This window comes from Pseudorca crassidens, chromosome 8 (assembly GCF_039906515.1).
Source record: "Pseudorca crassidens isolate mPseCra1 chromosome 8, mPseCra1.hap1, whole genome shotgun sequence".
Taxonomy (NCBI): domain Eukaryota; kingdom Metazoa; phylum Chordata; class Mammalia; order Artiodactyla; family Delphinidae; genus Pseudorca; species Pseudorca crassidens.
This window is the reverse complement of record NC_090303.1, coordinates 58,577,928-58,605,414: the sequence shown is the minus strand read 5'-3', so window position 1 is coordinate 58,605,414 and position 27,487 is coordinate 58,577,928. Positions and strand designations below refer to the sequence as shown.

Genomic DNA, 27,487 nt, shown 5'->3' with positions numbered 1-27,487 from the left:
TCCCTAGCCACTCAGGCAGGATCAGAGCAGCAGAGAGGATGGAATTTGGAGAGAGGCCCCAGACCCCATAGCCCCGCTCTGTTTATTTGTTTGTGTGTTTGTCTAACTTACGCGACTGGGGAAATCAAACTCAAAGAGGAATGGGACGGACCCCGGAGATGAATGCCTAGGTTGATAGACACACAGAGGTGAACAAGGACTCTCCTGGGGGCAGGGAAGGAGTGGGCAGGGAAGCCTAGGATTTAAGGAGACTTCCTTTGGGACGGTTAAAGATTAACCAAGTCTCACAAGTTGCTACAGAGAGTCTAGCCAGGAGGACTGTTCGAGGGCGGGCGGCAAGCGGGCGCGGGTTTGATTTCTGAGCCCTATAAAAGCCTATCCTCCGATGGCTGTGACAATGTGGTCGTAAACCCGTCCGGGGCCGGCCAATTTGCATATTTGGAATGCGCCGCTATAAACCCGGCTGGGATTTTGCAGCAATTTCTTAGATGTAAAAATGAGATCTCTTTAGCAGCGGGCTGGGCACACTCTCGCTCTGTCTCTGCCTTGAGTCTGCTCTCCTTTCCCGGCTCCGGGCTGGAGTTCGGGCCCGGCCTAGGCGCTCAGCCGCCACGAGATGGCGCACTTCCGATCAATGTCAAAGCCGCCGGGGAGCCGGGAACCCCAGCGCATTTCTTGGCCTTTGTTCGCTTCTGATACTACGAGCGGCACGTTACGTTATTTCACTTGTCCCGCTCTCCTTCGTGTCAAAAAAAGGGGGCCTCACCGTCAAGTAGCGGTTGGTGCTGTAATTTAAAGCAACGCGTCTTCTCTAGGCCTCGCAGGCGTCGCGGCGCGGAGAAGCCAGCTTTCCCTTGGCAGTGATTTCGGAAATGTGTCAAGGTAAGAGGCCACAAGTTTAGCAATTTCAATCTGGCTGGGGCGGGAGTGGGGCCGGTGTCTGAGCAGGGCTGGGAAAGTGGCTGGGTTTGTGAGCTGGGGGGTGACGCTATAGGCGCTCAGCCCACTCGACCCCCCTTCTCTCGTCACCCCCTAAGGTTGGAAAGCAGGGGGGGAGGCCTCAGTGGAAAAGCTGACGATTTTAACTCTATGCGCCAGCATTTCACCTAAGGCGATCTTTAGATTTTGTAGAAATATTCAGAATGGGATGAGCCTGGGGTGGGAAGCATCCAAGCAAAAGGGTCCCGGCTGTGCTGGGATACGGGACTGTGGTGGGTAAAAAAAAAAAAAAAAAAAAAAAAAGGGTGGGGGGAGATGGCGGGACTGGGGAAAACTGAAAGTTTCTACTCGAAACAATGATGTGGTCAGCGACCGTAGCCACTGGGGCAGGCTTATTCCCTGGGGCAGAAGTCTGGGAGGTAGCTGGTTTCCTACTATGTGTGATCTCTAGGTTTGCCCAGCAGATTGGGGGTAACATTTGTTCCAAAAAAGACCAATTCAGAAAAGTAGCATTATATTTTTGAGGCTGCCAGGGAATTCTATGTTGCTTATTTGGAATGTGCCGCTATAAACCTGGCTGGAGTTTCGCAGCAATTTCTTAGATGCAAAAATGAGATCCTTTGCACACTTTGCAAATGCGCAAAAAAATGTCTTGGTAAATACCTATACATTTTCAAAGGCTGGCACCGAGGATAAACTCTGATCAAACAATTTCTCCATCAGAGTTGTCATAAAAGAAGTTTAAGATAATCATATCACTTACATTTCAGAGGCCAGCTTCAAATTTCCTTTTTTCCTAGTTTTAAATTTTTTATTCCAGTATGTTTTCATTCGTTTCTCGAAATGGTTATTTTCTTTTCACAAATATACTCAGCATGGGTGAGTGGCGGGGGGGGGGAGTCTCAGAGAAAGTAGGTGCCGCCTGTGTGTGCATGTATAATTTTGCCGATCACAGTCACTAGTCTTTGTTGAGCGTGGTCTGAGTGGGCGCCCACATGGTGCTCTCTGCCGCCTGAGCCTTCCCTAAAATCCCAAAGCTGCCTCTAGTTTCAAGGCCAGAGGCAGTTTATGATGGATGAAACTAAGGATATTGCAATTGAGGGGTGTATGTGAGGGGTGAATGAAAAGGCCCCAACACTCCCCCCATCAGGAGAGAAGGGCCAGTTCAGTGGTTGGATATAGAAAAAAAATTTAGGGACACATTGCACCTGATTGATTCTAAGCAGACACATCAAATACTGTATCCCTGAAAAGGCTGACATTCTTAAAGATGAACAGGAGAAGAAGTTTACTGCTCACCCCCCAAATTTTAAATATGCGGTAAATGCGTGAATCAAAAAAGTCCAGAATTTTTGTTAAAGCTGGATTTGTGGAAGTAGCATTTATTTTTCCTCTCTGGGGCTGCACCTCAACTCCACAGCTGATCAGATAATTCTGAGCCCAGAAAGCATCGAGAGTGACCTCCAGATACAGATTGTTTACTGGCTATCTCAATCTCAGTACCTGGTATTTTTTATAAGAATATTTTTTGGTAATAACAGTTTATTGTTTCTCGTGGTTTGCAAGGGCCTACTCAGGAGAAGCAATCCGCTATCTGGTGAACTGCATAAGCCCTTGCCAAAGGGCTTATTTCACCAGCCTGGCATTTACTTCGGCTCCATAGCTGAAGGGACATGTAATTAACCAGGTAGAAATGAGCAATATTTACTCCTAAATAAAACGTGGGCCCTGGCAGCTGCACAGGCCTGGTTGAAGCAAGTAGACACCAGAGAGTTTTAGGTCAAAGGCATCCTGACCAACAAGAGAGAAATTCGGCAGCTGGGAAAGAGGGTGAAAGAGAAAAAAAGAAGGTAAATGGTCAAGAGGGAGAGAGAGTGTCCAGAAGCCAACCCATGCTGCAACTGAATTGTTTTTCTTAATCTCTTGGGGGTGGGGAACCCCCGGAAAGCTGAGATGATCGATAAATGGAATATTTTATTGAGGAAGCTAACACCTCGGTGTTACAGTCTGGGGAATGTGGAGGCTTGGGGGCGGTTGGGGATGCTGGGAGCTCTGAGACAGACTGAGAAGGCAGCAGGCGTTTTACTTGAGCTTCTGCTGTGTGGATATCTTCTTGTTCGAACCAGCCAGCCGGGCAGGCCAGTCTGCTTCCCAGGCGCATCTGCGGGCTCTCCACACACTCTCCGCTCAGCGGTGGAGGTGGAGTGGCAGTCTGGGCCAGAGAGGGGATCCCACACAGGCTTACATATTCTTTTTTTTTTTCCAAGCAAGAAATAGCACAAACTCAACGTCACGTTTGGTTTATTAGAAGGGGGGAAAAGACACTGGAGAGAAACATCCAGCTTTCCCCAAAGGTCCATGAAGACCCAAGTGCCAATGCCATGGTGTGTGAGCCCTCAGCGGGCCTTCCACCTCCTCTACTCCACAGCTGAGGCGGCCTTCTCATAGCAGATGCGATACCAGACTATTTGTAACCTTGGTTGGAGCGTGCATGCTCTGGGATCCCGTTCAGCCTAGAAGCCCATTTGGCCACCCTACAGAGCTCTAACTAGACTGGGCCTGAGTTGCCTACAGCCGGGTACCCAGCTTGTCTTACTAGTCAAACTGGCAGGGCTGCTGATTTCCCGGAGAGTCCTGGAACATTCTGGAGACCCCAAGGAAAAGGCTTTGAGGGGTCTGTGAACTCCCTGAAAATAACGGGTCAAATTGTGGGAATGCACAGATGTGCATTTTTCACAGGATAAGAGTCAGAACGTGGCCTTAGATTTACCAAAGGGGGCTTTAACTTCCAAAAAGGTTAAGAAAGACAGGTTTAGATCCTTTAGAGCGTTGTCTTTCACTTAATTTTTTAGCCTTCACCATCTCAAGCGTTCTCTGCTGCGGCCACTGGTCTTTCCTAACCTGTGGGCTGGGAAGTCGCTGCATTTTGTCTGAAAAGGCACCAACTCCTGGCTCACTGGCCTGCTGGAGCTCATTCTCCTCAAGGGACCCTCTCTTGTACTTGGAACCTACTTCCCACTGGGCAGAGATTTCCTGAGAGGTATGGACAGTGCTGAGGGGCAAAACCCCCTTCTCAGGCAGTTCTCAGCTTTGTGGCATTTCCCAGTAGCACTGCTGAGCACCAGAGTTCCAGTCAGTTTCACTCTCCTTGCAAGGTGGGTACGGGCCAAGCCCATCTGGGGAAGGATCCTGGGCTGCTTGGTCTGAAGCTTTTGGTACTCAAGTTCGTTGACCTCGTGGGCCTAGCCCGATTAAAAGTTGCCTTGGCCTTGGGCGTTTGAGCGATATGGAGAGTGAAGGACAGATCCTGATCTCTCGCCACGGACCCCTCACTGGATTCGGCTGCGTCGTTACTACAGCCTCAAGACCCTGTCGGATTGGAGAGAGCCGACTCTCTCATGCTCTCTCTCCCCTTTTCTCCCTCTCTTTTCTCTCCCTCTGTCCTTCTTTCCTTCTGTTCCTGTCTTTCTCTCTCTATCCCTCTCTTCTCCACCCCAGACGTCCAGTCCGCAGAGCTGGTCACCACAGGGCGCAGAGGTGTAAGTGGCTGGAGCGCAGCGCAAGCGGTGGCACGGCCTCCGGGTGCTGCGCGCCGAGCAGCCGCTGCCGGCATAGACCGCAACTGCTTCCTTGCATCTCAGAAGCCAGCACCAGGGCTCTGCCGCCAGCTCTCGCATACGCGCTCTCTGTGTCCTCTCAGGCTCGGCTTCCTCCTCCGACTGAGTTCATATTGGGAGGAACAAGGCCAAGTGCCTGGCAAGTCACCCGGAAGGCAAGGGTCTTTCCCCGCCGCCGCCCGCAGCGGGATCCCGGAGTTCAGCAGCTCCAGCCAAGCCCTCTGCAGGGACCGGAGCTGGCGGAGTGGGCAGGCCTGGGGCATCCTGGAGAGCTCTAGCCCGTAGGCCAGGGGCAAGGCAGCGGCCTCCTGGGCTCCCTGGATCCGGCCGGAAAAGGTCGCATTTCCTGAGACATGTATGAGGCCCACACTTGGGGGCTAGCGCCCTGGGCCTGCCGTTTCCAGTTGACTGAGAGCGCGGTCCCTACGGCCAGGGAAGAAGGAGGCCCCGGTGTCTGTTGAGCAAAGGGCCTGGCCTCCGAACGCGCCTATAACTGGGCCACGAGCCCAGCCAGGCCTCACAGAGAACGGATTTCCTCACCGCGGGCCTCGTTAAAATGCGCACACTGCGGGAGTGAGGGATGCCCCAGCCGTGGGTTTGGAGGGGAGGGAGGAAGAGGGGAGGGGACCGAGAGGCAGGAGTGTGGTGACATTCGTTCTTGTCGTAGCCTCCGGCAGCGTGCGAATGCCAAGGCTAAAGGGAGAGTTCCAGGAGAATTGTGTGGCAAAGGTGTCCGTTTGCCACCCCCCTCCAAGTTTCCCCCTCCAGGTCTTCGCCTCCTGGTAAGGCAAAAACCCTGAAGATCAATGTTTTCTTTCACTTCCCCCAAAGGCGTATGAGCTTGGAGGCTGCCAGGGCCATGTGGCTGCGGGGTGGCTGGACCTCGCTCTGGCCTTGGAGTAAAAGGGTGGGGAAGTCTCTCAATCAAAGTGGTCAGTCGCCTCGACCCCCCACTCGTGGCAGCCCGCGAAGGTTCACCGACAGGAGCTGCAGAGACGGCAAGCCAGGTGAGCACGCCATAGGTAAACTTCCTAACTGGATCAACCCACGGGCGGAGGAGGAGCGGAGCGCGTACCGGGTTGAGAGGCCAGGGCGTTGCATTTTGGGGAGAGTTCTGTGAGGGATGCAAGAAAGAAGCAGCAACTGCCAGCTTCCAGTCTGCTCTGGATTTCGGACACTCTGAGGATCCTGGTGACCTTAGGAATAGGTCCACCACCTTGGGGAGACAGCTCCAGGTCCAGGGCTGAATGGGAAGAGCTTGAGGCCCTGACGGCCCCCCTTAGTGTCTAGAGTGCACCGAGGTCTGGTGGCTGATTCCGAAATTAAAATGGGGAGCACCCAAGGCGGGCCGGGGTGCATACCGTAAACACCCCACTTGTTAACTGCGCGGGGCCCAGGGGCCCTTCAAACAGGCCCCAAAGGAGGGCGCGCGTCTGGGCATGGGCGGAGCGAGCCCAGGGGCCAGGGCCCCCACCAGCCACGTTGGGGTTGCCCCCGCAGCTCCTGGCCTTTGGGCTGAGGTATTGGGTGTGCGTCTCGCGGCCCATCAATACAGATTACATATTTATATCAATCGCGGGCTCGGAGGGCGCCCTCGGAGAGCGGCCCCGCGCCTACGAAACCAAACTGGGAGTGGTCGCGCGGAAACTCTGGCTCAGGATTGGCTGCGGGCGCTCGCCGCGGTGCGGGGGGATTGCTAATCGTATTCAGCATGTTTTGCACAAGAAATGTCAGCCAGAAAGGGCTATCTGCTTCCTTCGCCAAATTATCCCACAACAATGTCATGCTCGGAGAGCCCCGCCGCGAACTCTTTTTTGGTCGACTCGCTCATCAGCTCCGGCAGAAGCGAGGCTGGCGGTGGTGGCAGCGGCGCGGGGGGCGGCGGCGGCGGCTACTATGCCCACGGCGGGGTCTACCTGCCGTCGGCCGCCGACCTGCCCTACGGGCTGCAGAGCTGCGGGCTCTTCCCGGCTCTGGGAGGCAAGCGCAATGAGGCGGCGTCGCCGGGCGGCGGTGGTGGCAGCGGGGGCCTGGGTCCCGGGGCTCACGGCTACGCGCCCGCGCCTATAGATCTGTGGCTGGAAGCGCCCCGGTCATGCCGGATGGAGCCACCCGAAGGGCCGCCGCCGCCGCAGCCCCAGCAGCAGCCGCCGCCCCCGCCACAACCACCCCAGCCCCCGCCGCAGGCCACCTCGTGCTCTTTCGCGCAGAACATCAAAGAGGAGAGCTCCTACTGCCTCTACGACTCGGCTGACAAATGCCCCAAAGGCTCGTCCGCCGCTGCCGAGATGGGCCCCTTCCCGCGGGGCCCGCCGCCTGACGGCTGCGCCCTGGGCACCTCCAGCGGGGTGCCAGTGCCTGGCTACTTCCGCCTCTCTCAGGCCTATGGCACCGCCAAGGGCTACGGCAGCGGCGGCGGCGCGCAGCAGCTCGGCGCCGGCCCGTTCCCTGCTCAGCCTCCGGGGCGCGGCTTCGACCCGCCACCCGCGCTCGCCTCCGGTTCTGCGGATGCAGCCCGGAAGGAGCGAGCCCTCGATTCGCCGCCGCCCCCCACGCTGGCCTGCGGTGGCGGCGGCGGGGGCTCGCAGGGCGACGAGGAGGCGCACGCGTCGTCTTCGGCTGCGGAGGAGCTCTCCCCCGCCCCTTCCGAGAGCAGCAAAGCTTCGCCCGAGAAGGACTCCCTGGGTAAGCAGGGCGCGCTGAAGGGCCTCAGTCAGGCGGGCAAGCAGACAGGCAGACCCAGAGAAGGGAAGGAGCAGAGAGCCAGGAGTCCGCACGGCAGCCGGTCGGCCTTGGCCCGAACTGCAGGCAGGCTGACCTTGTGAACTTGCTTTTTAATATTTGGGCGTGGGAACGCAGTAAAAATTCATGTCAGGCTTAGCGCCCCACACCAAGACGTCCTCCGGCTGGGGGCGAGGACACCGGCAAGCAACTCCCCTCTTGTGCGTGCCCTTCTCCGAGCCGAGCCCCGGAGCACCCTAAGCGGTGGTCTGGGCCCAGCCTGCCAGGCGCGGCCCACGCGGGGGGGAGGAGGAGGGAGGGAATGTGTCTCGCCCGTAGATAGCGCGGATGTTTGTAAGGCGTCCAAAATAAGCAGCCGCCAGCACCAATAAATAAGCCCATTAACCGGCGAAGTTCGAGTTTACGATCCCCCTTGCTTTTCTCAAAGTTGCCGGAGGGATGGGAATCCTCGTTGCGGGGAGAAGAAAAGGCATATGCAGCCCGGATGCCTGGGCCCTGCTCTGAGAGTCAGAAAGGGGCCATTTCGCTTCCCCTGGAACTCGAAATCGCCCAGATTGCACGTCCCTGGCTCCTGGAGAGACGTGAGGCAGGGCCCTTGACCCCCAATCAGTTTTTCGTGCCTTCCCCATGTCCCATCTATGTCCTTCTTCCTCTCCTCATCAGGCCTTGGGCAACCAGGGAACTGGAGTGAGACACAGCCACGTGGCCCGCCCCCCCCTGCAAGAAACCAGTCTGCGCCCCCAGCCTGGGGGCTGCAGGAAATGCTAGTCTGCCTCGGGGCGAGAAGCACAGAAAGGCGTTAAGTTCAAGATATACAGCCTGCCCTCCCAGGCCGTTCCTTCTGCAGGCACCTGGCAGTTTTGTGTTAAAACAGGTGTTTGGAAAAAAAGCGGAGGCAAATGTAAATTGGGAGAGTAGGTGTAGATTGGAGGCCCACTCGATTTTGCACATGACTTTTGGAGGAGCTGCTCTCCCTGGGCAAGCTAAAGGGGGGCATAACTCTCTCCGTGTGACTCAGGGCATCCCTCTTACGGTAGGCACGATCCGAATTCACCCCTGTGTGCAGCCCGCGTGGCCTCGATTTAACCTTCCCCTCTTTATTCTCTTAAATGCCAGGCAATTCCAAAGGCGAAAACGCAGCCAACTGGCTCACTGCAAAGAGCGGCCGGAAGAAACGCTGCCCCTACACCAAGCACCAGACGCTGGAGCTGGAAAAGGAGTTTCTGTTCAACATGTACCTTACTCGAGAGCGGCGCCTAGAGATCAGCCGCAGCGTCCACCTCACGGACAGACAAGTTAAAATCTGGTTTCAGAACCGCAGGATGAAACTGAAGAAAATGAACCGAGAAAACCGGATCCGGGAGCTCACAGCCAACTTTAATTTTTCCTGATGAAGCTCCAGGCAATGCGGTTCTTTTCGCTTCCAGAGGGCCGTTCTGCCCCCTCTGTCTTCGGCTCTGCCCAGGAACTCGCACCTGTGCCGGAGCCCCATTCCTCCCTCCCACACTCACCATCTCGCTGGCTGTTCCATCTGTGCAGGGCTGGTTTGTTCTGACTTTTTGTTTCTTTTTCTGTTTGCTTGGTGCTGGTTTATTTGTTGTTTTCTGGGGGAAAAAGCCATATAGCGCTAAAATTCTATATACAGAGATATTGTCCTAAATGTAAAGCGGTGACAGGGATGGTTTGCTGTCTTGGGGTTCCACTGCTTGAAATGGCCTCTGTCCTCCTGGTCGAGCTGGTTTCCTGCAGGGCCGGCAAACCTAGCCAGAAGGCGGAGGTCGCATTGTAGGCAGCTGAGGTGTCTGGCCTGAGGTCAATGGTGCAAGGAGCTGCCACCGGGCTTGCCTGCCTGGAGTGCTGGGCTGTGTTTAATCAGGGGATACAGGCCCCTGGGTCTCTTTTTTCTTTCTTCCTTTCTTCCTTGGCAAAGAGAAGGGCTTGCAGGCATGGACACACAGGTTGGCAAAAGGGCTTGACGTGGGCTGATTGGCAAAACTGAGAAAGTCAGAAAGATTAATTTTTCCTTCCTCTGTAAGATATCCCAGCTTTAAAGGAAGAAAAGAATGACCAGGAGAAGGAAACTTCTCTTCCAGTTTGTGTAAGGTCTCGCATTGTGGGACTAAATTACTTCAGTCTGAATTTCCATGCCCTTCTGGCTGTAGATAAATAATCATATGTTGTTTTGTTTATACCTGCAGATTTAGTGGATTTTTTGTCATTAAATAATTGTTACCACTGGTAACACAACAAGCACACCATAATTCTATCTTGTGGAGGTTTTTTTCCTCGTTTTTCCCTTTTTTCTTTTCTTTTCTTTTTTTTTCTTTCTAAAATTCACGGAAGCCAAGGAGGGCTGGGGCAAGCGGAATAGACTAGAGAAGGGAGACACTGTTGGGTTTCCTTTATACTGTGAAGTTACATGCATAAAAGGGTCAAACCTGTAGGTGCAGAAAAAGAAAAAACTATAAAATACAAATCTGTATAAATGTCTATTATTATGAAAAATTGCCAATCTTGTTTTATGCAAATGCATTCTATCGTTATTATAAATGTTAGTTCTAGCTCTATTTACTTCTAATCTTAAATCAGAATAAATTAATATTGTAATGCTGCTGTGCGTGGAAAAAGACGATGTTTATGTTCTTATAGAATAAAAGCTGTGGAATGAAGCTTTTTAATTTTACCTCTTTTTTTTTTTTTTTTTTGACTTCTTATCTTCACCTTCCACTTTATCCCGTCCACCACTTTTACAACAGGAGGACTAGCCCGCGCCCCCTGCAATTACTTTAGGCATCTATTTAAATATTACCTAGACGGTCGTAATTTGTCTGGGTCCTATAGCCCTGGTGCCGTAAGGTTTGTCGGCTTTTGTTCAGTTTTATGACTTGCTAGTATATCTGGATTGTGGCTGTCTTGGACCAGTGGTTTCAGTTGAGAGGGGAGCTGCATAGACAGAGGAAGCCAAACAGGATTTCTTTCGGGAGACCCCCGGGAGGTTCGCAGAGGCTGCTTATTTCGTGGGTCTCCGGGTGCTAAATGACCCCCAGCCTAGGACTCCGGGGAGCAGGCTGGGCCCACAGCGCGTCACTAGCGTCCGCAGCAGCGGTTAGGTAGACCGCGGCGGGGCTGCATGGGTCCTCCCTCCCCCAGCAGGCCTCCCCGACCTGGTCGCCCTCGGCGGGGCCACGCGTTTCCTGCTCGCGGGAGGTGGGGGGGGGCGACAGCAGGGGGGAGGGGGCGCAGGAGCGCGCACCCCGGCTGGCTGGCTGGCTGGCGGGGAGGGAGAGAGGGGGAGAACGAGTGGCAGGGAGCGAGCACGGGAGGCCGAGGCCAGACAGGGAGCCGGACTCCTTGCTGTCCCTTGCGCTTTCGAATCGCCCAGGGCTGCCGCCGCTCGGCGCCGCGCCGGGTCGCTGAGCTGCAAGATTTGGGAAACCAGCCCGCACACTGCTCGTTCCCTCCTCTCTTCTCGCTTTCTCCCCTCCTTCCATTTTCCTCTCTCTCCTTTACCTCCCTTCCCTTCTTCTCCCAGGTTTACCTTACCGGGGCCGGTGGCTTCTCCCTCCGTGATGCCTTAGCGGCAGCCCGGAACACACAGTGACAGCGGCGGGCGCAGGTTGGCGAGGGGCCGGGCGCGATCACAGGGTTCTCCTCTGGCGGCGGCGGCGGCAGTGGCGGCGGCGGCGGCAATAACGGCGGCGGCGGGCGAGGCAGCTCCGCGCGGGCAGCACCAGAACTGGTCGGTGATTTAGGTAGTTTCCTGTTGTTGGGATCCACCTTTCTCTCGACAGCACGACACTGCCTTCATTACTTCAGTTGAAATCGTCTCAGGTACCTGTGCGCGCGGGGGCCGGGCCGGGCGGGGCATCCGGGCCCTGGTCGTGCCAGGCCTGCGGTGGCAACCTCGGCTTATCCCGCGCAGGAGCCTCGACGCTGCCTCCTCAGCGCTCTGCCAGGCTGCTGGCCTCAACCCCCCCGCCCCCACCTGGCCCGGAGCAGGTACGGTCAGGTTAGCTGCCCCTTCGCGGACGCCAGGGGCGTGGTAGGAATTCTGGGCTTCGGGCCATTCAAGGTCAGGGGCGCACGCTTCAATCCTGAGCCTCCCCCGCTCCAGGCCTGCGCCTGGCTAGGGACTCTGCCATTCTCCTGCAAGGCTGGGACACCTCCAGCCCCAATCCAGGGTACGAGATCAGGAAAGATCCCTTTGCCAGTGCAGACTCAGTCTAAATTATGAGGGACAGGGCTAACAGGAGCTGGGATTCTGGAATTGTCACTTACCCTTCTCTCTGTAAACCGCCCTCTACTCCCATGAGCTGCCTTTGACTCTTCCTTCTTTCCTTCCCTCCTTCCTTCCTCTTTTTTCTTTCTTCTTTACGCCTTCCCTTTTTTCTTTCCTTTTCTTTGTTTTTCTTTCACCTTCGGTCTATGTCCAGTTTTCTATCTCCACCTCCTCTCCTCCCCAACTATTCCTTTGGGAGGGAACCGGGAGAGATCCAGGGCTTGCTTGGGGAGAGCGGTGGAGGCGGGGGGTAGCTTATTTTTGTATGCGCGTTCAAGTAGAGGTCAGAATCTGCAGAGGAAGGGCTCGAGGGGCACGGCTGTCGAGGGCTGTGGATCTGGGCCTGGTATGCCACGGAGCAGACAAGGCCTCGGTTACGATCACGACCGGATGGCGGCGGCCTGGCGTTTCTACTCCGCGGTGGCCTGGGAGATCTGATTAGGGGCATTCGCGGCGTTTCTGTGTGCCCACTCCGAGGGCAAGGAGGCCTGTCGCCAACTTCACTGGGGAGCTGAGGCTGAGACCTGGGCTGAGGCCTAGCCAGGCTCGGTGGAGCGTCACGCAGGGAACTCTGCCGGGAAGCTTCCTCGGCTTTCCCGGCCTGCGAGTCCAGGCTCTGGCTTTAACGGCGATAAGGGAGCCCCGCTAGGGCAAAGATTGGCTGCTTGCTTGCCAGCAACTTCTGTCAGGTTCAGAGTATGTTAGATATGGCATCCTTGTGGGGACAGATGCTAGAGAAGGGAACCCTTCCAGTGCCAGTCTGTTTCAAATAATAGGGGAAAGGAATCCTAAATTCCAGAACCGTTGGAATACAAACTTGAGTCCGTGTTCCAAGTTGTAGGCCATGGTTTGAAGCCAGAGGGACCATTCTCGCTACAGGGAACTGAAAACAACTTCTACCCCTCCATATCCCCCAACACACGTGTGGGCCTTCAGGCTAAAGCCCACGGAGCAGCGCTTCCCTTCCCAGCTCCCGCAGCCCAGGAACTATTTTCGCTGCTCAGCCTGCCCTCCTGTTATCTGAAAGGCCGGCATAGGGCATTCGCCTCAATTCCTCCCTGCCATTTTCAGGACCTGAGTATTGGATTTGTTTTGGAGGCCAAGGTTTTTGAACTCTCAGGCTAGAAGAGGCAGTTTGTAATCACACCCATTTCTTGTTTCTGTATGCACATACAATCCTTTTCACTTCCAAAATAAAAGCAGACACAAAAGCCTGAATATTCTCTCCCCAAACCTGTGGGCTAAATAGGGATAACATTTAGTTTTGTGATTTCCCTCCTTTCTAGGCATCAGTAAAGACTGCTTAATTCTCAACGCCTGCTAATTATTTAGTAAGCGTCCTATTTGGGGGCGCTAAGGCTATTTAAAGAAACCCAGCCTTTTAATTTTAAAAAATACTAATAATCACTGGTGCCTTCTCTGGCTACCAAAAAAAAAAAAAAAAAAGGAAACAGCAAGCAGGCGTATCCAGCCCGTTGGCAGGCAATTACAATTAGGAGTGAAGGTTTCCTCCAGGGTTAATTTTTCTTAATGAAAATCTAAGAGGTCGATATTTGGGACACCCTGGGCTACGGTGAGGGTGCGGATAAGGCGGAGGAATTTACAGAGAAAGGAAAATATTAGGGAGGAGGGGGCCGAGGCGGCCAGGACCGGCCACGTCGGAGTTCATTGTGTCGGCCACTTCCCTCTTCCGGCGCGGGCCGAGGAAGGGGCACCCGGTTGGTCTCTGCGCGGCTTCGCAGCCTTATTCTCGGGGAGAGCCTGGCATTTGAGGGTCCCCACCTGGGATAGGGGTGTATCAGGGTTTGGGGGATTACTGGAACAGTTGGGGAGGATGAAGGCAAAAAAGAAGATGGAAGCGACCGATGCCGCCCGCCCGCCCTCGCCGCCAGGGAAGCGGGCTAATGAGAAACACACTCTTGCAAACACAGTGTTCACACGTGAATTTAATTACCCCGTTTTTAGGAGTCGCCTCTTTCTGTTCGGGTTTGGAGTAGCTTTTTGTTTTTGTTTTTCAATTAACATCCAGGCCGAGGCCTTTTAATTTACCTCTGAAAGACTCTAAGGGGTGAGAAATACCTTCCTCAATTTGGCCAAACTAAGGAATGGGATTAAAAGTCAATGCCCTGTGCCCCTCCCCGTTTTAATTTCTAGCCCTGGACTTGAGCTGCGGCCCCTCGCTTCGGGCCTTGAAACTCTGCCGAGCCTCGGTGCGGGTGGGTAACCGAGGCGGGCCCGGGATAGGAGCCGGGAAGGAAGGAGCCCTGCAGGACTCATACGGGGGCCCGGAGGCCAACCGCTCCGGTGCGGGCCTCCCAGCTACTGGAGCCGCGGGATCTCTTAGGCGGGTCTGCCTTTTTGCCATCGGGCTAGCCTTTCATTGATACTGCCTCGTGTTTTTTCGCAGCTCAGATTCAGGGAATGCGACGAGGCCTGCAGAGCTCAGCGTTAGGGCCTTCGAGGTTGGAGCAGGGCGCTGGGCCGCCTGCTGCGTCCGCCAGGGGCGGGGGGCGGTGGGGCGGTGGGGGATAGTGATTCCGGGCTGACCACGAGCAGGGCGCGAGGGGCTCGCGTGTGCGCGGGGTTGGGGCCGAGTGCGCGTCACAACCAGGTCCTCAAGCCCATCGCCTCAGGGACGGCTGGCCATTCCCTTTCTGGCCGCTCCTCGGTCGGGCCCTCGCTGGAGGCTCAGCGGCGAATTTGGTTGCTGTCCGGGCGTCCTGCGCTCCAGTCGGGCAGATTCCGGGGACCCACAATAGGTGCTGCCCTCTCGGCGGCCCGTCCCTGACCAGCGCCCTCCGACAGGGGAGGTGGTGGCTCAGTTTGGGACGGATACTGCGTTGAATTTGACTTTTCTCGACCGGCCCCGGGTAAACTCGCATCTCCTGGGACCACAAGGATTATTTACAGGGAGCTCGCCAACCAAACACAACAGTTTAATTTAACCTTTCCAAGTCCTCGTAAATTTTTACAGCTGGGAGCCACGACGAGTCAAACGGATCTGTTGGTCGTTCCCAACTTCCCACCAGCCTGTGTGGCTTCTGAAACAATAACTCCTTATGAAATATCATAAATATAGATTTAAATACAGTAGAGCGAGAATGCGATTTGGCTGCCTTTTTATGGCTTCAATTATTGTCTAATTTTATGTGAGGGGCTCCGCCGGCCGCACTCGCACGCGGGACCCGCGCCTTGCTGATGGCGTGATTAATTGTGATATAAAATAGTCCGCTTAAGAAGTGTGTGTCTGGTGGTGGCGGTGGGAGGGGAAGGGAGTACAGCGGCAAGGCCAGATTTGATCTTTTAATCTTCGTTGGCCACAATTAAAATAAACCCGATTGTGGAGCGCTGCGATCCCTTTGCATAAAAACATATGGCTTTTGCTATAAAAATTATGACTGCAAAACACTGGGCCATTAATAGCGTGCGGAGTGATTTACGCGTTATTGTTCTGTCGGGCGGGCACGTGACGCGCGCGGCCAATGGGGGCGCGGGCGCCGGCAACTTATTAGGTGACTGTACTTCCCCCTGGTGCTACAAAGTTGTTACATGAAATCTGCAGTTTCATAATTTCCGCGGGTCGGGCCAGGCCGGCCGGGCGCGGGGCACGGCGATGGCCACCACCGGGGCCCTAGGCAACTACTACGTGGACTCATTCCTGCTGGGCACCGATGCCGCGGATGAGCTGGGCGCGGGCCGCTACGCGCCGGGAGCCCTGGGCCAGCCCCCGCGGCAGGCCGCGGCGCTGGCGGAGCACCCCGATTTCAGCCCGTGCAGCTTCCAGTCCAAGGCGGCGGTGTTTGGCGCCTCGTGGAACCCGGTGCACGCGGCGGGCGCCAATGCGGTGCCCGCGGCAGTGTATCACCACCATCACCACCACCCCTACGTGCACCCCCAGGCGCCCGTGGCGGCGGCGGCGCCGGACGGCAGGTACATGCGCTCCTGGCTGGAGCCCACGCCCGGCGCGCTCTCCTTCGCGGGCTTGCCCTCCAGCCGGCCTTATGGCATTAAACCTGAACCGCTGTCGGCCAGAAGGGGTGACTGTCCCACGCTTGACACTCACACTTTGTCCCTGACTGACTATGCTTGTGGTTCTCCTCCAGTTGATAGAGAAAAACAGCCCAGCGAAGGCGCCTTCTCTGAAAACAATCCTGAGAATGAGAGCGGCGGAGACAAGCCCCCCATCGATCCCAGTAAGTGTCTCCTCCCTCCAGACCAGCCACCGCCTCCACGCCGGCAACCCGGATCTGCCGGCCCACCAGCTTTCTCCGGAACCAGCCTTCGCCCGCGCTGGGAGCCTCATGAGCAAAGGCCGGGAGCCAGAAGTTGCTGTTTGGGAGGCCTCGGATGGGGCCCCAAGTCCTGAAAGCAGTGACAAGCGGGCGCGCCGGGCTCCGGGGGAGGGGAGGCGGCTGCTGCCGAGAGAGGGGGCGGGGCAGGCGCTGCGGGTACGAGCCAAGACCCACCGCCCCTTTCCTTGGCTGCCCGGGACCAAGACAGAGACACTTTGGGAGATTCTTCGAAAGCAGCGCGGCAGAGAAAGTCTTTTGTGCGGCTAGATTGTCCGGGAGCGGCGGCAGCAACTGCAGCCAGCCGGGGCAGCCTGACCCGGGACGCTGGGGAAGACTGCCGATTCTCTCCACTTCTTGCTCCAGCCAGGGGCGGTGTAAATCCTGCCCAAGATGTGGCTGCAGGCGACCGGGACACGAGGGTCCCCATGCTAGATTATTCAAATAAACCCGAGAAGTGATCAACGGTCTTGGGGTGCCTAGGGGCGCCGTGCCGGCCTGCCCAGCTCCCACGGCCTTCCAGGGAGGTCAAAATAAGGAGTGGGGAGAGTAGTAGAAGGAAAGCTGGGAAGGGAAGATAGTCAGTGAGAGGGAGAATAGAATATTAATCTCACTAAGGAATACAGGGCAGAGTGGTTTCCCCCTGTGTGGCAAGAAAGAGATCTGTTTTCAAATTTCACTTCTTACACAATGTGCGGAGAGCGGGAGGAAGGAGAGGAGGGGACCGGAGGACAGAGGAAGAGAAAGGAGGGCCTCAGAGGGGAGGAGGGAGCCGAGGTTTTACGGCATGCAATTGTAAGTGACCGTCCCTGCGTCTCTGGGCCAGGGTTCCATTGTGTTGGAGGCTCGCCTGCCTTCCCTAACCAATTCAGCAGCGTCCTGAACTTTGGCTGAAGACCACAGGAGTTTTCCTAACCCCCAGCGGAGAGGGGTGGGTGTGCTTCTTCTCCTCCTAAATCCCTCCTATCTCTCGCTCCCACGCAGGTAACCCGGCTGCCAACTGGCTCCATGCTCGCTCCACGCGGAAGAAGCGCTGCCCCTATACAAAACACCAAACGCTGGAACTGGAGAAAGAATTTCTGTTCAACATGTACCTCACCAGGGACCGCAGGTACGAGGTGGCCCGACTGCTCAACCTCACCGAGAGGCAGGTCAAGATCTGGTTCCAGAACCGCAGGATGAAAATGAAGAAAATCAACAAGGACCGAGCAAAAGACGAGTGATGTGACTCAAGTTAATTTGAAAAGAGAGCGAGCTAGAGAGAGAGAACTGCCCGTCCCCTTCTCCTACCCCCACCCCACCCCGGCCTCCACCACCCCGCAGAAAGCGGCTCTAAATTCCAGGCCTCATCTCCCCCTAGCAAACCCTGCTCAGGCTGGTTCCTTGGCCTGCCGCTTTGATGGAGGAGGTATTGTAAGCTTTCCATTTTCTATAAGACAGAAAAAAAAAGGGGGGGGTATTAGCGCTGATGGCTGTATGTGCTAGCTTGTGTATATTTTTAAAAAATCTACCTGTTCCTGGCTTAAAACAAATAAACAAACAAAAAAAACTACCTTTTTATAATGCACAAGTGTTGACGGCAGGCTGTATAGTGTTTAGTCTGTGTAGTTAATTTAATTTGCTCTTTGTGCGGCAGAACGATCTGCCCAGATACTTGAACACTGTGTTTTATTGTGGTAATTATGTTTTGTGACTCAAACTTCTGTGATGGGTGATGCACCCGTTGTGATTGTGAAAGCTAGAATTCGATTTGAACTCAGGTTGTTTATGAGGGGAGAAAACAGTTGCATAGGGGTATAGCTCTGTAGTGGAATATGTCTTCTGTATAACTAGGCTGTTAACCTTTGATTGTAAACTAGCTGTAAGGATTTCCCAGTGAAATAAAATTTTTTAAAAAGAAAAGAAAGGGTTCTCCTGGACGCATAGATTCACGGTTTTCTCCATTTTTGAAATGCGGACATTTTAGTCTTCACATGCTCTATAGACCTGTCTTGTCCATTGTATATATATAATCCACATATTAAAGAAAAAGTAATCAAACAAGTTTGAATATTGCTTTTGCACCAAACAGTGAGGAAACTTGGAGCTATACGTATGTGCAGAAGGTTACTACCTATGGTTTACGTTTAATTTTAATTGGGGGAAAATGAATGCTTATTGTAATGGAGTTAATTTTATTGATAATAAATTATACACTATGAAACCGCCATGGGGCTACCGTAGATTTGTATCCTTGATGAATCTGGGGTTTCCATCAGGCTGAACGTACACTGTATATTTTGCAATAGTTACCTCAAGGCCTACTGACCAAATTGTGTTGAAATATTTAACTTTTTGCCAAATAAAATATTGATTCTTTTCTAATTTTTGCGGGTCAGCTCTTTGCACCTTCTTCTCCGGGACAGGGGAGCCTGGGTAGAGTCTGAGGTGGGGGGCGGGCTGAAACGGAGGAGGACAGAACCTCAGTTTAGTCTCTAGCGGGCCTTCGGGAGCCCAAACCTGCAGCAGCCAGGCTCGGACGGGCCTCAGCTCTGCCTACCAGGCCGGCTGTCTGGCGATGAAGGCAGCGGATGAACGCTGGATAACAAGGGTCGGCGAAGCCCTGCTCTCGGCTTTGTGTCCATTTGCGAGACTGCGGGGAGGCCTCAGAGAAGTCGGGCTGGGGTGTCGCGTACGGGTGGCCAGTGGCTGGGAACGGCCACTCTTTCATCTTGGAGCCCCAAGAGTTTCCCAAACCGGATCCAGAGCGATTCCGGGGGGCCTTCTTCCCTGGCAGGGGGAGGGGGTGGGAGCTGGAGTGGGGGTGGCGGCGGCAGGACCGAGAGCTGAGTATCTGGCTCCTAAGGAATCTGCCAGGAGGGAAACTGGAGCCCGGCCGCCCCAACGTGGCCGCGGGCACGGACAGTCGGGGGCTCTCAGGGGACTGAAGGCCTCCGCCCCCGCGCCCTGCCAGGCCTGCCGGGGGCCCCTTCTGGGCCCCGCCCCGCGCACCCCTCCCAAGCACAAGTCCTGACAGAGGCAGAGCCCAAGCAACCGACCAGCCCCAAGCGCCATAAAAGAAAATGAGGGCTGTTACCGTTTATGGGGTGTAAAGGGCTGCGGGGGGAGCGGCCACAACTTCGGAGGCCTGAGCACCTTCTAGATGTGGAGGAGGGTTCAGCCTCATCTCCCCCTTTTTCTTTTCTCGCCTTACCCACCCCCCCGAACCCCCGCGATTTCTGCGAAGTTATCTGTGTTTGGGCTCGGAAAAGGGGAGCCTGGGCGCCGGGGGATGGGGCGTCCCCTCTCTCCCAAACCCACCCTGCCGCCAGGTTGGGACGCCCTCTGTTTGTTGCAGACAGAAGGAACTTCAAAGAATGGGCAGTAAGGGTGTGCCATAAAGGCCGGGTCTGCGAACTGTCTGGAATTCGGCCCTTAATGAGTTTACAACTGTCCAGCCCCAATTAAGATTTTCCACCAAAGCCCTTTCATTTGTTTGCTCTGTCTGCCGCCGATAAAGCGGCTGCGGAAACAGCTCACTTTTATGGGCACTGCCCTCTCGGCGGCGTAGATTCCGGGCTCCGTGCAGACCCCCCGGGGATAGGCCCTTGCCCAGCTTTGGGAGTGGGACGCCCGACCCGCGGCGGCTGCTGGCGAAGTTCAGGCCGGGCGGCTTGGCTGCAGTGTCAAGGTGCGGCCAGCAGATGGCAGTATGGCTCCACGCAAAAGGCGCCCGCGCCGCCATCTCCCGCCGCCTTGACTCTAGGAAGTTCCTAAGATGTCGACTTGATGCAAGCTTTTCCGGAATGGGAGACCCAGATTTGAGCGAACGGTGGTCGTATATTTTCGGAGCTGCTCACGCCTGGACAGAAGGCTCGCTGGGAAACAAAAAGGCAAGCGGCGGGGCCTCGCCTGACCTGCACCGCTCCCGCCCTCTTCTTCCCCATCCCGGGGGCCTAGCGCTGCGGGGCTGCAGCTGTCCGGCTGCTATGGGGCAGTAGCTCCAGGCGCGGGGACCGATCTAGGGTCACCGTTCCCAGCCCAGGACAGGCCTCGGGGCATCACGACGACGGTCGGAGAACGCGACTGACCGGCGGACAGACACAAGGACTAAGGCCTACAGCCCGTGGACCTGGTGACCCCCCCCCAGAGGGTGTGCAGAGGGCATACACGGTGGCCAAGGGTCCTACGGCGGCCCGAGAGAGAGACCCGAAGTCTGCGCCCCGGTACAGGGTCGGGAGAGCCAGCACCCGCAGGCGAGCCAGGATCCCGGGACTAGGCCGCCTTAAAAACGTGACAATAAAATTAGGCGGCTGAAAATTGGGCATAAAGGCATTCTTGGTAATTGTCTGGTGTGGGTATGGCAGGATGGGAAATCCCGGGAGAAAGACCAGGAACTGCTTTAGTTATTCTAAAATAAATGTGATCTTTAAAATAATTATATTAACATCCCAGCTCAAGGATAGGAGCTCACGTGGTGAAAGCCTCCCTTGCTTTCTCTCGCCCCCGAATTTCCTGAGCAGTGGAGGCACTGAGGTTACTCTGGCGTCCCCTGCTCAGGAAGCGAGGAGGAGGGAGTGAACCCCAATCCAGGCCCAGCCTATTCTCGACCCTGGGCGGGGTAACACGCCTCAGAGCCTTCCAGGAGGCGGTACGGAGCGCGGGTGCGAGGATCAGCCCCGGGTGCAGAATGGTTTCAGAGGGAAAACGCAAAAGCAAACAGGGAACACTTCGAAGCACTCCCGAGCCCTGTGAACACACCACGCGGTGCATTTATTTGGGTTGTAATAATCTCCATCAAGCCCACCAAATATTTACAACCTGCATCTCCGCGCTGTACACGCTGTAAAACCGGGGACTGGGTTTTTGGCTGCCATCTCTCCTGTCTCTCTCTCTCTCTGCCCTTTTCCGTTTATATACACACGTTGGTATTACAGACACACGCCTTCATTATATTTCCTTATATAATACATAAAATTTCACAGTCTCTGATGAAAGGGTTTTTTTTTTTTTGAAAGGGGTTTTTATAGCTTCCCCAAGAGCCGCCCGTGGCCGTGTATCCAAGCCGCAGATACAAAGCTCGAGTTATGTAACTACAAATAAATGGCGGAGGAGCAGATCGGTGGCGACCGCTTCTCACCACCGATCACGGAGGCTCCAGGTAGGTGCAGGCCGGTCGGGAACTCTGCTTCGTGGACTGCCAGGCGGGGCCTCTCTTGCCCTTGGCCTGCCGGTGGCTGGGAGGCGGCTCTCCCCTCTCGGCTGCCAGGGAACCGGTTCCCTCTGAGCCGCGCAGACAGGACCCCGAGCCAGGCGGAGCTCCTTTGCACTTGTCACGGATGAATCCGCCCCCGCGCCGCGACGGAAGACTGCGCACTAGGTGGAGAAGAGACGCGCAGCCCGTGAAACGGGTGCGGGTGGAAAAGTTTACAGAAGCAAATCGCCAGCAGCCCGACTCCCGGCAGGCTCCATTCGCTGACCCAAAGCTGGGTTTACCTTCTTAGCTGGATTTAAATATTGAGGACTGTTTCGGAACGAGAAGCAGGGGAAACACTCTCTGCTTGGTAGGTAGGACCCCAGCTCCAGGAGAGCGCTGAGAAAATGTCTTTCAATAAAGACAGCTCGGCTGCTTAGAAACTCGGCTTCTCGCGCCTGCCCCAAGTCGAGCGTCAACGAGTATTTCTGTGAATATTATCACATATAACCCAGTGCAGGTGTCTCTCTTCAGCCAAATAAATAGAAAACCAGAGGCTCCAGAACACGCGATTCAAGAGGCCATATTGAAAGCCTGCTTTTGTCTGGCCTTTTCGTTTTAAAACCCCGCTGCAGAAGGCAAGAGGGGAGAGAGAAGCTCAGAAACGAAAGGGAGGTTTCAGCACCCGCGGGACTCGTCCCAGTTGGCTGACTTGGGCCCAGAAAGGCCGAGGCCTTGCCGGCAGTATCTGGATCCTCTTTGGCCCAGGAGGCGGTTCAGCGCGTCCTGCCAGGACGGCTTGGACCTGCGCCGGACAAAACCCGGGCAGGGGTGAGCCTATGGTACAGGCTCCCAGCCCTGTTGGCTGGGAACGCGTGCTTTCCTGCTCTCCCAGAAATCGCTCCCCCACCCCCGGGCTGTCGGGTCGCCCCACGAAGGCAGGTTCTACTTTAACCGCCATCGCTGTCGGCTGCTGCAGCCACCGGAGTCTAGACAGACGGCGGCGGCGGGGCCCGTTCTTTCTCTTTGCGTCTTGCTCCGTGTCACCCGAGGAACAATTTATTGGTCTAAAGCTGTCTAATTCCGCCTCTTTGATCTCCTAGCCTTCTTCTTGTTTGTTTGGTCTTCCTTTAACTTTCTTAGGCTTTTATTTCCTGCCAGAAAGTAATGCTATTTGGAATATTTGGTATTTTCTTCTCTTCCAGTCTTACCCCACCATTCCCCAGCGGAGACACACCATCGTCCTGGTCCTCCATAAAGGCCATCCCTGGATATTGCCGCACTATGGCCCCTGTGCCCCCAGGGGAAACCACCAGGCACCCACCTGTCCAGACAGCCCCCGCCTCCCCACCCACGCCTCAGGCAGTCCACTAGGCCAGAGCTCGGGCTCCGTTGCATCCAAGCATGAACGCTTCTGCCACCTTTTGTGCTTCTGGGACCCCCTGAGAGCGTGCGGTGAACAGGGGCGGCCTGGACCCTCTGAAAGTGATGGGAAGCGTTTTGTATACAAGGAATCAAACTCTATAATTCAGAGAATTTCCGGGGCAATTCCATTGTGAGGTCGGGTTTATGGTGTGCAATAGAGCTGAGCAGTAAAATGCGTACTGACCTGACTGCTGGGCTTCCATCGAAGCCTGGGCAGTTTATGAGGCGTTTAGGGGAAGGGTTCACCCCACCACCCTCTAGGGAGTGGTGGGCAGCAGGGCATTCTGCTGCTCCGACCCTGCGCAGAGGTTGGAGGCTTGGGAAGGTAAGCGCCGAGAGTTGAGGCCCTGGGTGGGAGTGAGTGAGACTATTTTGAGCTCCAGTCTTGGAAAGGTAAAGCCAGTCCTTGGAAAGGTGAAGCCGCCAGAGCTAGGTGGCCTTTTGGGAAAGGTCCCCCTATTTGTTTTGGGGGTCTCCAAAAGAAATGGAGATCTATAGTGGGCTGCAGTCCCCAGGCGCCCGGGCCCGCTCTCTTCTCCAAATTGGCTCTAAAGCATGTATTGCTCGCAGGCATCCAGGCCCATGAGGAGCCAGTTGAGGCCCAGGGGTGGCCCCAGTGAAAGCTACCAGAAACCTTACAGCACCGCTGGCACCTGGAAAGTGTTGGCCTGAGGTTCCAACAAGCTGGGGGAAAGAGACTTGGTTTCCCTTGAGCGAGGGGGAACCAAGGGTTGCAGGGAGGACAAAAGAGTGTCCGGCCATTTCTTAGGCTGCCAGAGGCCAGCCAGGTGCCCAGGAGAGAACGCACAGAGCCTGCCGGGCCAGAGGTGTCCAGGAGGAGGGGGGGGGAACCTCATGTTAATAAATCTGCTGGCAAATGAGGCTCATTAATAGATAAATATTTCACTGTTTCCTTTAGGGCAGATAAACAGTGCGCTGCCGATTAAGGAAAGGAAGCTGAAAGACCTTGACTTTATTCCAACCACATGGTTCCAGTTTGCGGTGGCTTTCTCGCTGTAGCTGAAAGCGACGCTGCGCCTGCCCCATCTGGATCAGAGTCTAAGTCGGCCTCCGGCCCACTGGACCTGGGAGGGGGGAGACACAGGCAAAGAGTCGATTTTCCCAGAGCCGAGATTTGCCCACCCGGCCACCGTGGGGCGGGCGGATACTCGGGAGTGCAGAGACCCTCCCTGGGCTGCATCAATGGGCAGAAAGAGGGGCAGGGAGGACCCGCAGGCTTGGTCCAGCGTTCGGTAATAAGCAAGAGGGGACTGCGCCCGGCCGGCTCCGCGCGACCTCTGCAGGCCAGGGGTCCAGGTTGGCGGCGGGCTGAGCGCCCGCGCGGAGCCTCAAGAGTCCTTTTCCAGCAGGACGCGCCAGGCCGGCCGGGCGCGGACAGATTCGTTGGCCACATATTTGAGCCTCTTCCCCTTCCATTCTAGGCTGCCGCGGGCCCCGCGAAGCGAGACCACCTGTGAGGGCTGCTGAGATTGGCGGAGGCGATCATGTGGGCGGTCACGTGCTGCAGCGACCTCCGTCCAAAAGAAAATGGGGTTTGGTGTAAATCTGGGGGTGTAATGTTATCATATATCACGCTACCTCGTAAAACCGACACTGAAAGCTGCCGGACAACAAATCACAGGTCAAAATTATGAGTTCTTCGTATTATGTGAACGCGCTTTTTAGCAAATATACTGCGGGGGCTTCTCTATTCCAAAATGCCGAGCCGACTTCTTGCTCCTTTGCGCCCAGCTCGCAGAGAAGCGGCTACGGGGCGGGCGCTGGCGCCTTCCCTTCGACCGTACCGGGCTTGTACAATGTCAACAGCCCCCTCTATCAAAGCCCCTTCGCGTCCGGCTACGGCCTGGGTGCTGACGCCTACGGCAACCTGCCCTGCGCCTCCTACGACCAAAACATCCCGGGGCTCTGCAGTGACCTTGCCAAAGGCGCCTGCGACAAGGCAGACGAAGGCGCGCTGCACGGCTCGGCCGAGGCCAATTTCCGTATCTATCCTTGGATGCGGTCTTCAGGTAGGCGAAGCCGCTAGGCGGGCCGGGTGGGCGCGCGGGCTGGGAGCTGGCAGCACAGGGCTGGGAGCGCGGGGCTGGGAGCGCGAAGCACGGGGCTAGGAGCGCGGAGCGCGGAGCAAGGCGGCTGCAAGCCGGCTGCCCCGTGACTCTTGGCGGCTCTGCCTTTCTGGTTTTAATTAGAGCCAAGGCGCCATAGCGTGGAGAGCTCATAGCATTGTATGTAAATGAGGCTCATAAAACTTTTTATTGCCCAATTAATGGGTTCGATCCTCGTAAATTTATTTAACTCCATTTGCCTTGGAATTTCAACACTAAGTTTGTTCGCTATTCTCTTCTCTCTCTCTTTCTCCCTCCCTTTCTTCTCTCTCCCTCCCTCCTCCTTTTCCTTTCAGCCAGGCTTTTTTTTTTTTTCTCAAAAGCAGGGAGAGCCAAACCCTTAGGGCCCCTCACACGCCCCAGTGCCAGGGGCCATTTAAAGGCGGGGATGGGTGTGTGGGAGTGGAGACAGAGAGCCGGAGTTCCCTGGGAAGGTCCGGGGTTGGGGGCGCGGGCTGCTGGGGAGGGCAGGCGCCCCTGGAGTGCTGGCCGCCGGAGAAGGTCTCCCTTTTGCCTAGCTAGGCGGGGAAGCGGCCCGGCTCTCCTTTGAATGGCAAAAGCGCAGCATCTCCCACTTGCCCACACTCTATATTTACAATTTCCCTTTGTCAGGGGGAAGCAGGACATTGTGGAAGCCTAGCCGGCTGGAAAGGGCGGTTGTAAAGTTGGGATTCTGCGCCTTCCCTCCTCACAGAGCTGCCTGCGCGTCTGGCACCGCAGTCGGGGTCTTCAGCTAACACTCCCGCTCCTCCCCCAGCTCAGTTTGGGGACGCGGGGCGGAGGGGGGACTCCCGCCTAGGTCAGGGCCGGGAGGAAGGTGCGCGCTCTGGGATGGCGGCCTGGCTAATGCACTGTCCTGTCTGTGTCCCTGTCGCTTGTCTGTCCGTGTGTGTGTGTGTGTGTGTGTGTGTCTGCTCTCAGGGCCGGACCGAAAGCGGGGCCGCCAGACCTACACGCGCTACCAGACGCTGGAGCTGGAGAAGGAGTTCCACTTCAACCGCTACCTGACGCGGCGCCGCCGCATCGAGATCGCCCACGCGCTCTGCCTCACCGAGCGCCAGATCAAGATCTGGTTCCAGAACCGCCGCATGAAGTGGAAGAAGGAGCATAAGGATGAGGCTCCGGCCGCTTCCGCCGCCCCCGAGGGTGCCGTGCCCGCCGCCGCTGCAGCCGCCACCGCCGACAAGGCCGACGAGGAGGACGACGAAGAGGATGACGAGGAGGAGGAGGAGGAGGAGGAGGAATGAGGGCTGGAGCCAGGGCCCTGGCTGCACCAGACAGTCGGGAAAGTGTCTTTAGAGACTGATTTTATTTACAAAAGTGGAAAAAAATAAAAAGAAAATGTTAAAAAGAAAAACACCCCAGTCCCCAACTTGCACCCAATCTACCCCATTACCCGCTCCGGCTCCCAGCTTATTTGGACTGAGCAGCCACCTAGACTGGGGCCCCTTGGGGATCCCCTCTGCCTTCGAGGACCACCCCCGAACAGACACCCCCAATCCCAGTCCCACCAGCTTTGCTCTGGCACGGTTAAAATACTACCTAGCACAGGCCTCGGGGAGAGGCACCCCCAAACTACCTATGGGCCCAGCCCCAGAGGGCCTCCACTCCCAGGAAGCCCAGACACGTCCCAACACTGTCAGACACCCAACACCTCCCCCATACCCGCAAGGACCTGACTCTCAGTACTACCTACTCGCCCCAAACTACCTATTTTGTGCTGGCTGGCTCGCCTGCTACCTAGTGCCGAACCCTCCCCCCTCCACAGCCAGGCCGCTGCTGCTTCCGGGCTAGCAGTCTTTGGGGTCTCTGAGGCTGTGCTGAGAAGGCACTGGTGTCCGGGGACCAGGGCATTGGCTTCTATTTAAATGGAAAAATAATATATTTATTCCAAAGCATTCTAAGTGTTGCAATCTAGAATCCCTCCTTCTTTGACCTGGGCACCCCATGTTCAGGCCCATCACCCCCTATTTCTGGAAGGGAGCATTCTCAAGCTAGCTGAAGGCCTCTGGGTTCGCAGAGATGCTCCCAGCCTCCCTGCCCCTCCCCTGGCCCCTGTGTCCTGCTGTCCAGCCATGTTGAATATGTACACCCTGACTTTTCCTACAATGGCAAATATTGTATATTTGAACAAGATTTTTTTTGTCATTTATATAGTCTTGGAGCTCATTTGTAAGGCAATGTCCTGACTTGGGAAGGATGTGTTAATGGGGTGACTTTGTAGCATGGTGTGTTGTCTTGACCCAACTCTATAGCGTGTGGGGAGGGCAGCCCTCCCCAGCGCCCTCTATCTCCTGTGTTGTCCTGTGTCCCCCTCATCCCTCTTGGCTCTAGCCTGGGCTTCCAGGAACAGGAAGGTACACTTCCTGTCTTGCCCAGTGAACAGTGTTTTATGTAACAGAAAAATAAAGATGCTCGATGACAAAGAAATGTGGACCGCTTTATCTAGGGGGGAGGGGGCCTGGGGACGAGAGGGTGAGCATGAGTGGAGAGCAAGCCCTGGCTGTGTCTATGTGGCCAAAGGGGCTTTGAGACAGCAAAAATGGAAGAAAGAATAGGGTCTATGTGCTGGGTGTCACGTATTGGTGTATACACCTCGAATCCCTTTTCACGTGGACTTTTTATGTGTAGATTCATATAGGTGTGTGTACCTCTTTTTGCATGTGTATTTCTGTGTATTTTTGAGTCCATAATTGTATGTATTTCTTTGTCCATAGTTGAGTGCAGGTGTTTTTGTGTGTAAACAATTGCAGGTATTTCTTCGTCCATAATTGGGCGCATGCGTTTCTGTGTGTCCATAATTGTATATGTGCATTTCTCTGTGTGGAGATTTTTGTCCGGTTTGCATGTGTGTGCAAACATCTTCCAGATCCCTTGAAAATGGAATCTTCGATTGA

The 27,487-nt window shown here is 55.7% G+C and overlaps 3 protein-coding genes and 1 long non-coding RNA gene across 7 annotated transcripts; 3 read left to right on the top strand and 1 right to left on the bottom strand.

The window, feature by feature from the left end:
* Nucleotides 1-3,223: 3,223 nt before the first annotated feature.
* LOC137229128 (uncharacterized) lies at nucleotides 3,224-12,155 on the bottom strand. Of its 2 annotated transcripts, none has more exons than XR_010945548.1 (2): nucleotides 10,842-12,155; nucleotides 3,224-10,241 (listed from the first exon to the last, which is right to left on the bottom strand). It is a non-coding gene; the product is annotated as an uncharacterized lncRNA (long non-coding RNA). The 2 variants fall into 2 exon arrangements; XR_010945546.1 differs by having other exon boundaries at nucleotides 3,224-9,736.
* On the top strand, nucleotides 5,575-9,981 carry HOXA10 (homeobox A10). The gene is made up of 2 exons (XM_067746582.1): nucleotides 5,575-7,241; nucleotides 8,415-9,981. The coding sequence occupies exons 1-2, from the start codon at nucleotides 6,284-6,286 to the stop codon at nucleotides 8,687-8,689; spliced, it is 1,233 nt and encodes a 410-aa protein (XP_067602683.1). The 5' UTR covers nucleotides 5,575-6,283; the 3' UTR covers nucleotides 8,690-9,981.
* Nucleotides 12,156-14,134: 1,979 nt separating the features above from the next.
* Nucleotides 14,135-18,230, top strand: HOXA9 (homeobox A9). Its single transcript, XM_067746583.1, has 2 exons — nucleotides 14,135-15,770; nucleotides 16,851-18,230. The coding sequence occupies exons 1-2, from the start codon at nucleotides 15,191-15,193 to the stop codon at nucleotides 17,087-17,089; spliced, it is 819 nt and encodes a 272-aa protein (XP_067602684.1). The 5' UTR covers nucleotides 14,135-15,190; the 3' UTR covers nucleotides 17,090-18,230.
* Nucleotides 18,231-19,557: 1,327 nt separating this feature from the next.
* HOXA7 (homeobox A7) lies at nucleotides 19,558-27,011 on the top strand. Of its 3 annotated transcripts, XM_067746576.1 has the most exons (4): nucleotides 19,558-20,186; nucleotides 20,864-21,006; nucleotides 23,907-24,494; nucleotides 25,512-27,011. In XM_067746576.1, the coding sequence occupies exons 3-4, from the start codon at nucleotides 24,116-24,118 to the stop codon at nucleotides 25,835-25,837; spliced, it is 705 nt and encodes a 234-aa protein (XP_067602677.1). In that variant the 5' UTR covers nucleotides 19,558-20,186; nucleotides 20,864-21,006; nucleotides 23,907-24,115; the 3' UTR covers nucleotides 25,838-27,011. The 3 variants fall into 3 exon arrangements, with proteins under 3 accessions (XP_067602677.1, XP_067602678.1, XP_067602679.1); XM_067746577.1 differs by lacking the exons at nucleotides 19,558-20,186; nucleotides 20,864-21,006 and adding an exon at nucleotides 21,023-21,409; XM_067746578.1 differs by lacking the exons at nucleotides 19,558-20,186; nucleotides 20,864-21,006 and adding an exon at nucleotides 21,722-21,870.
* The last annotated feature ends 476 nt before the right edge of the window (nucleotides 27,012-27,487 follow it).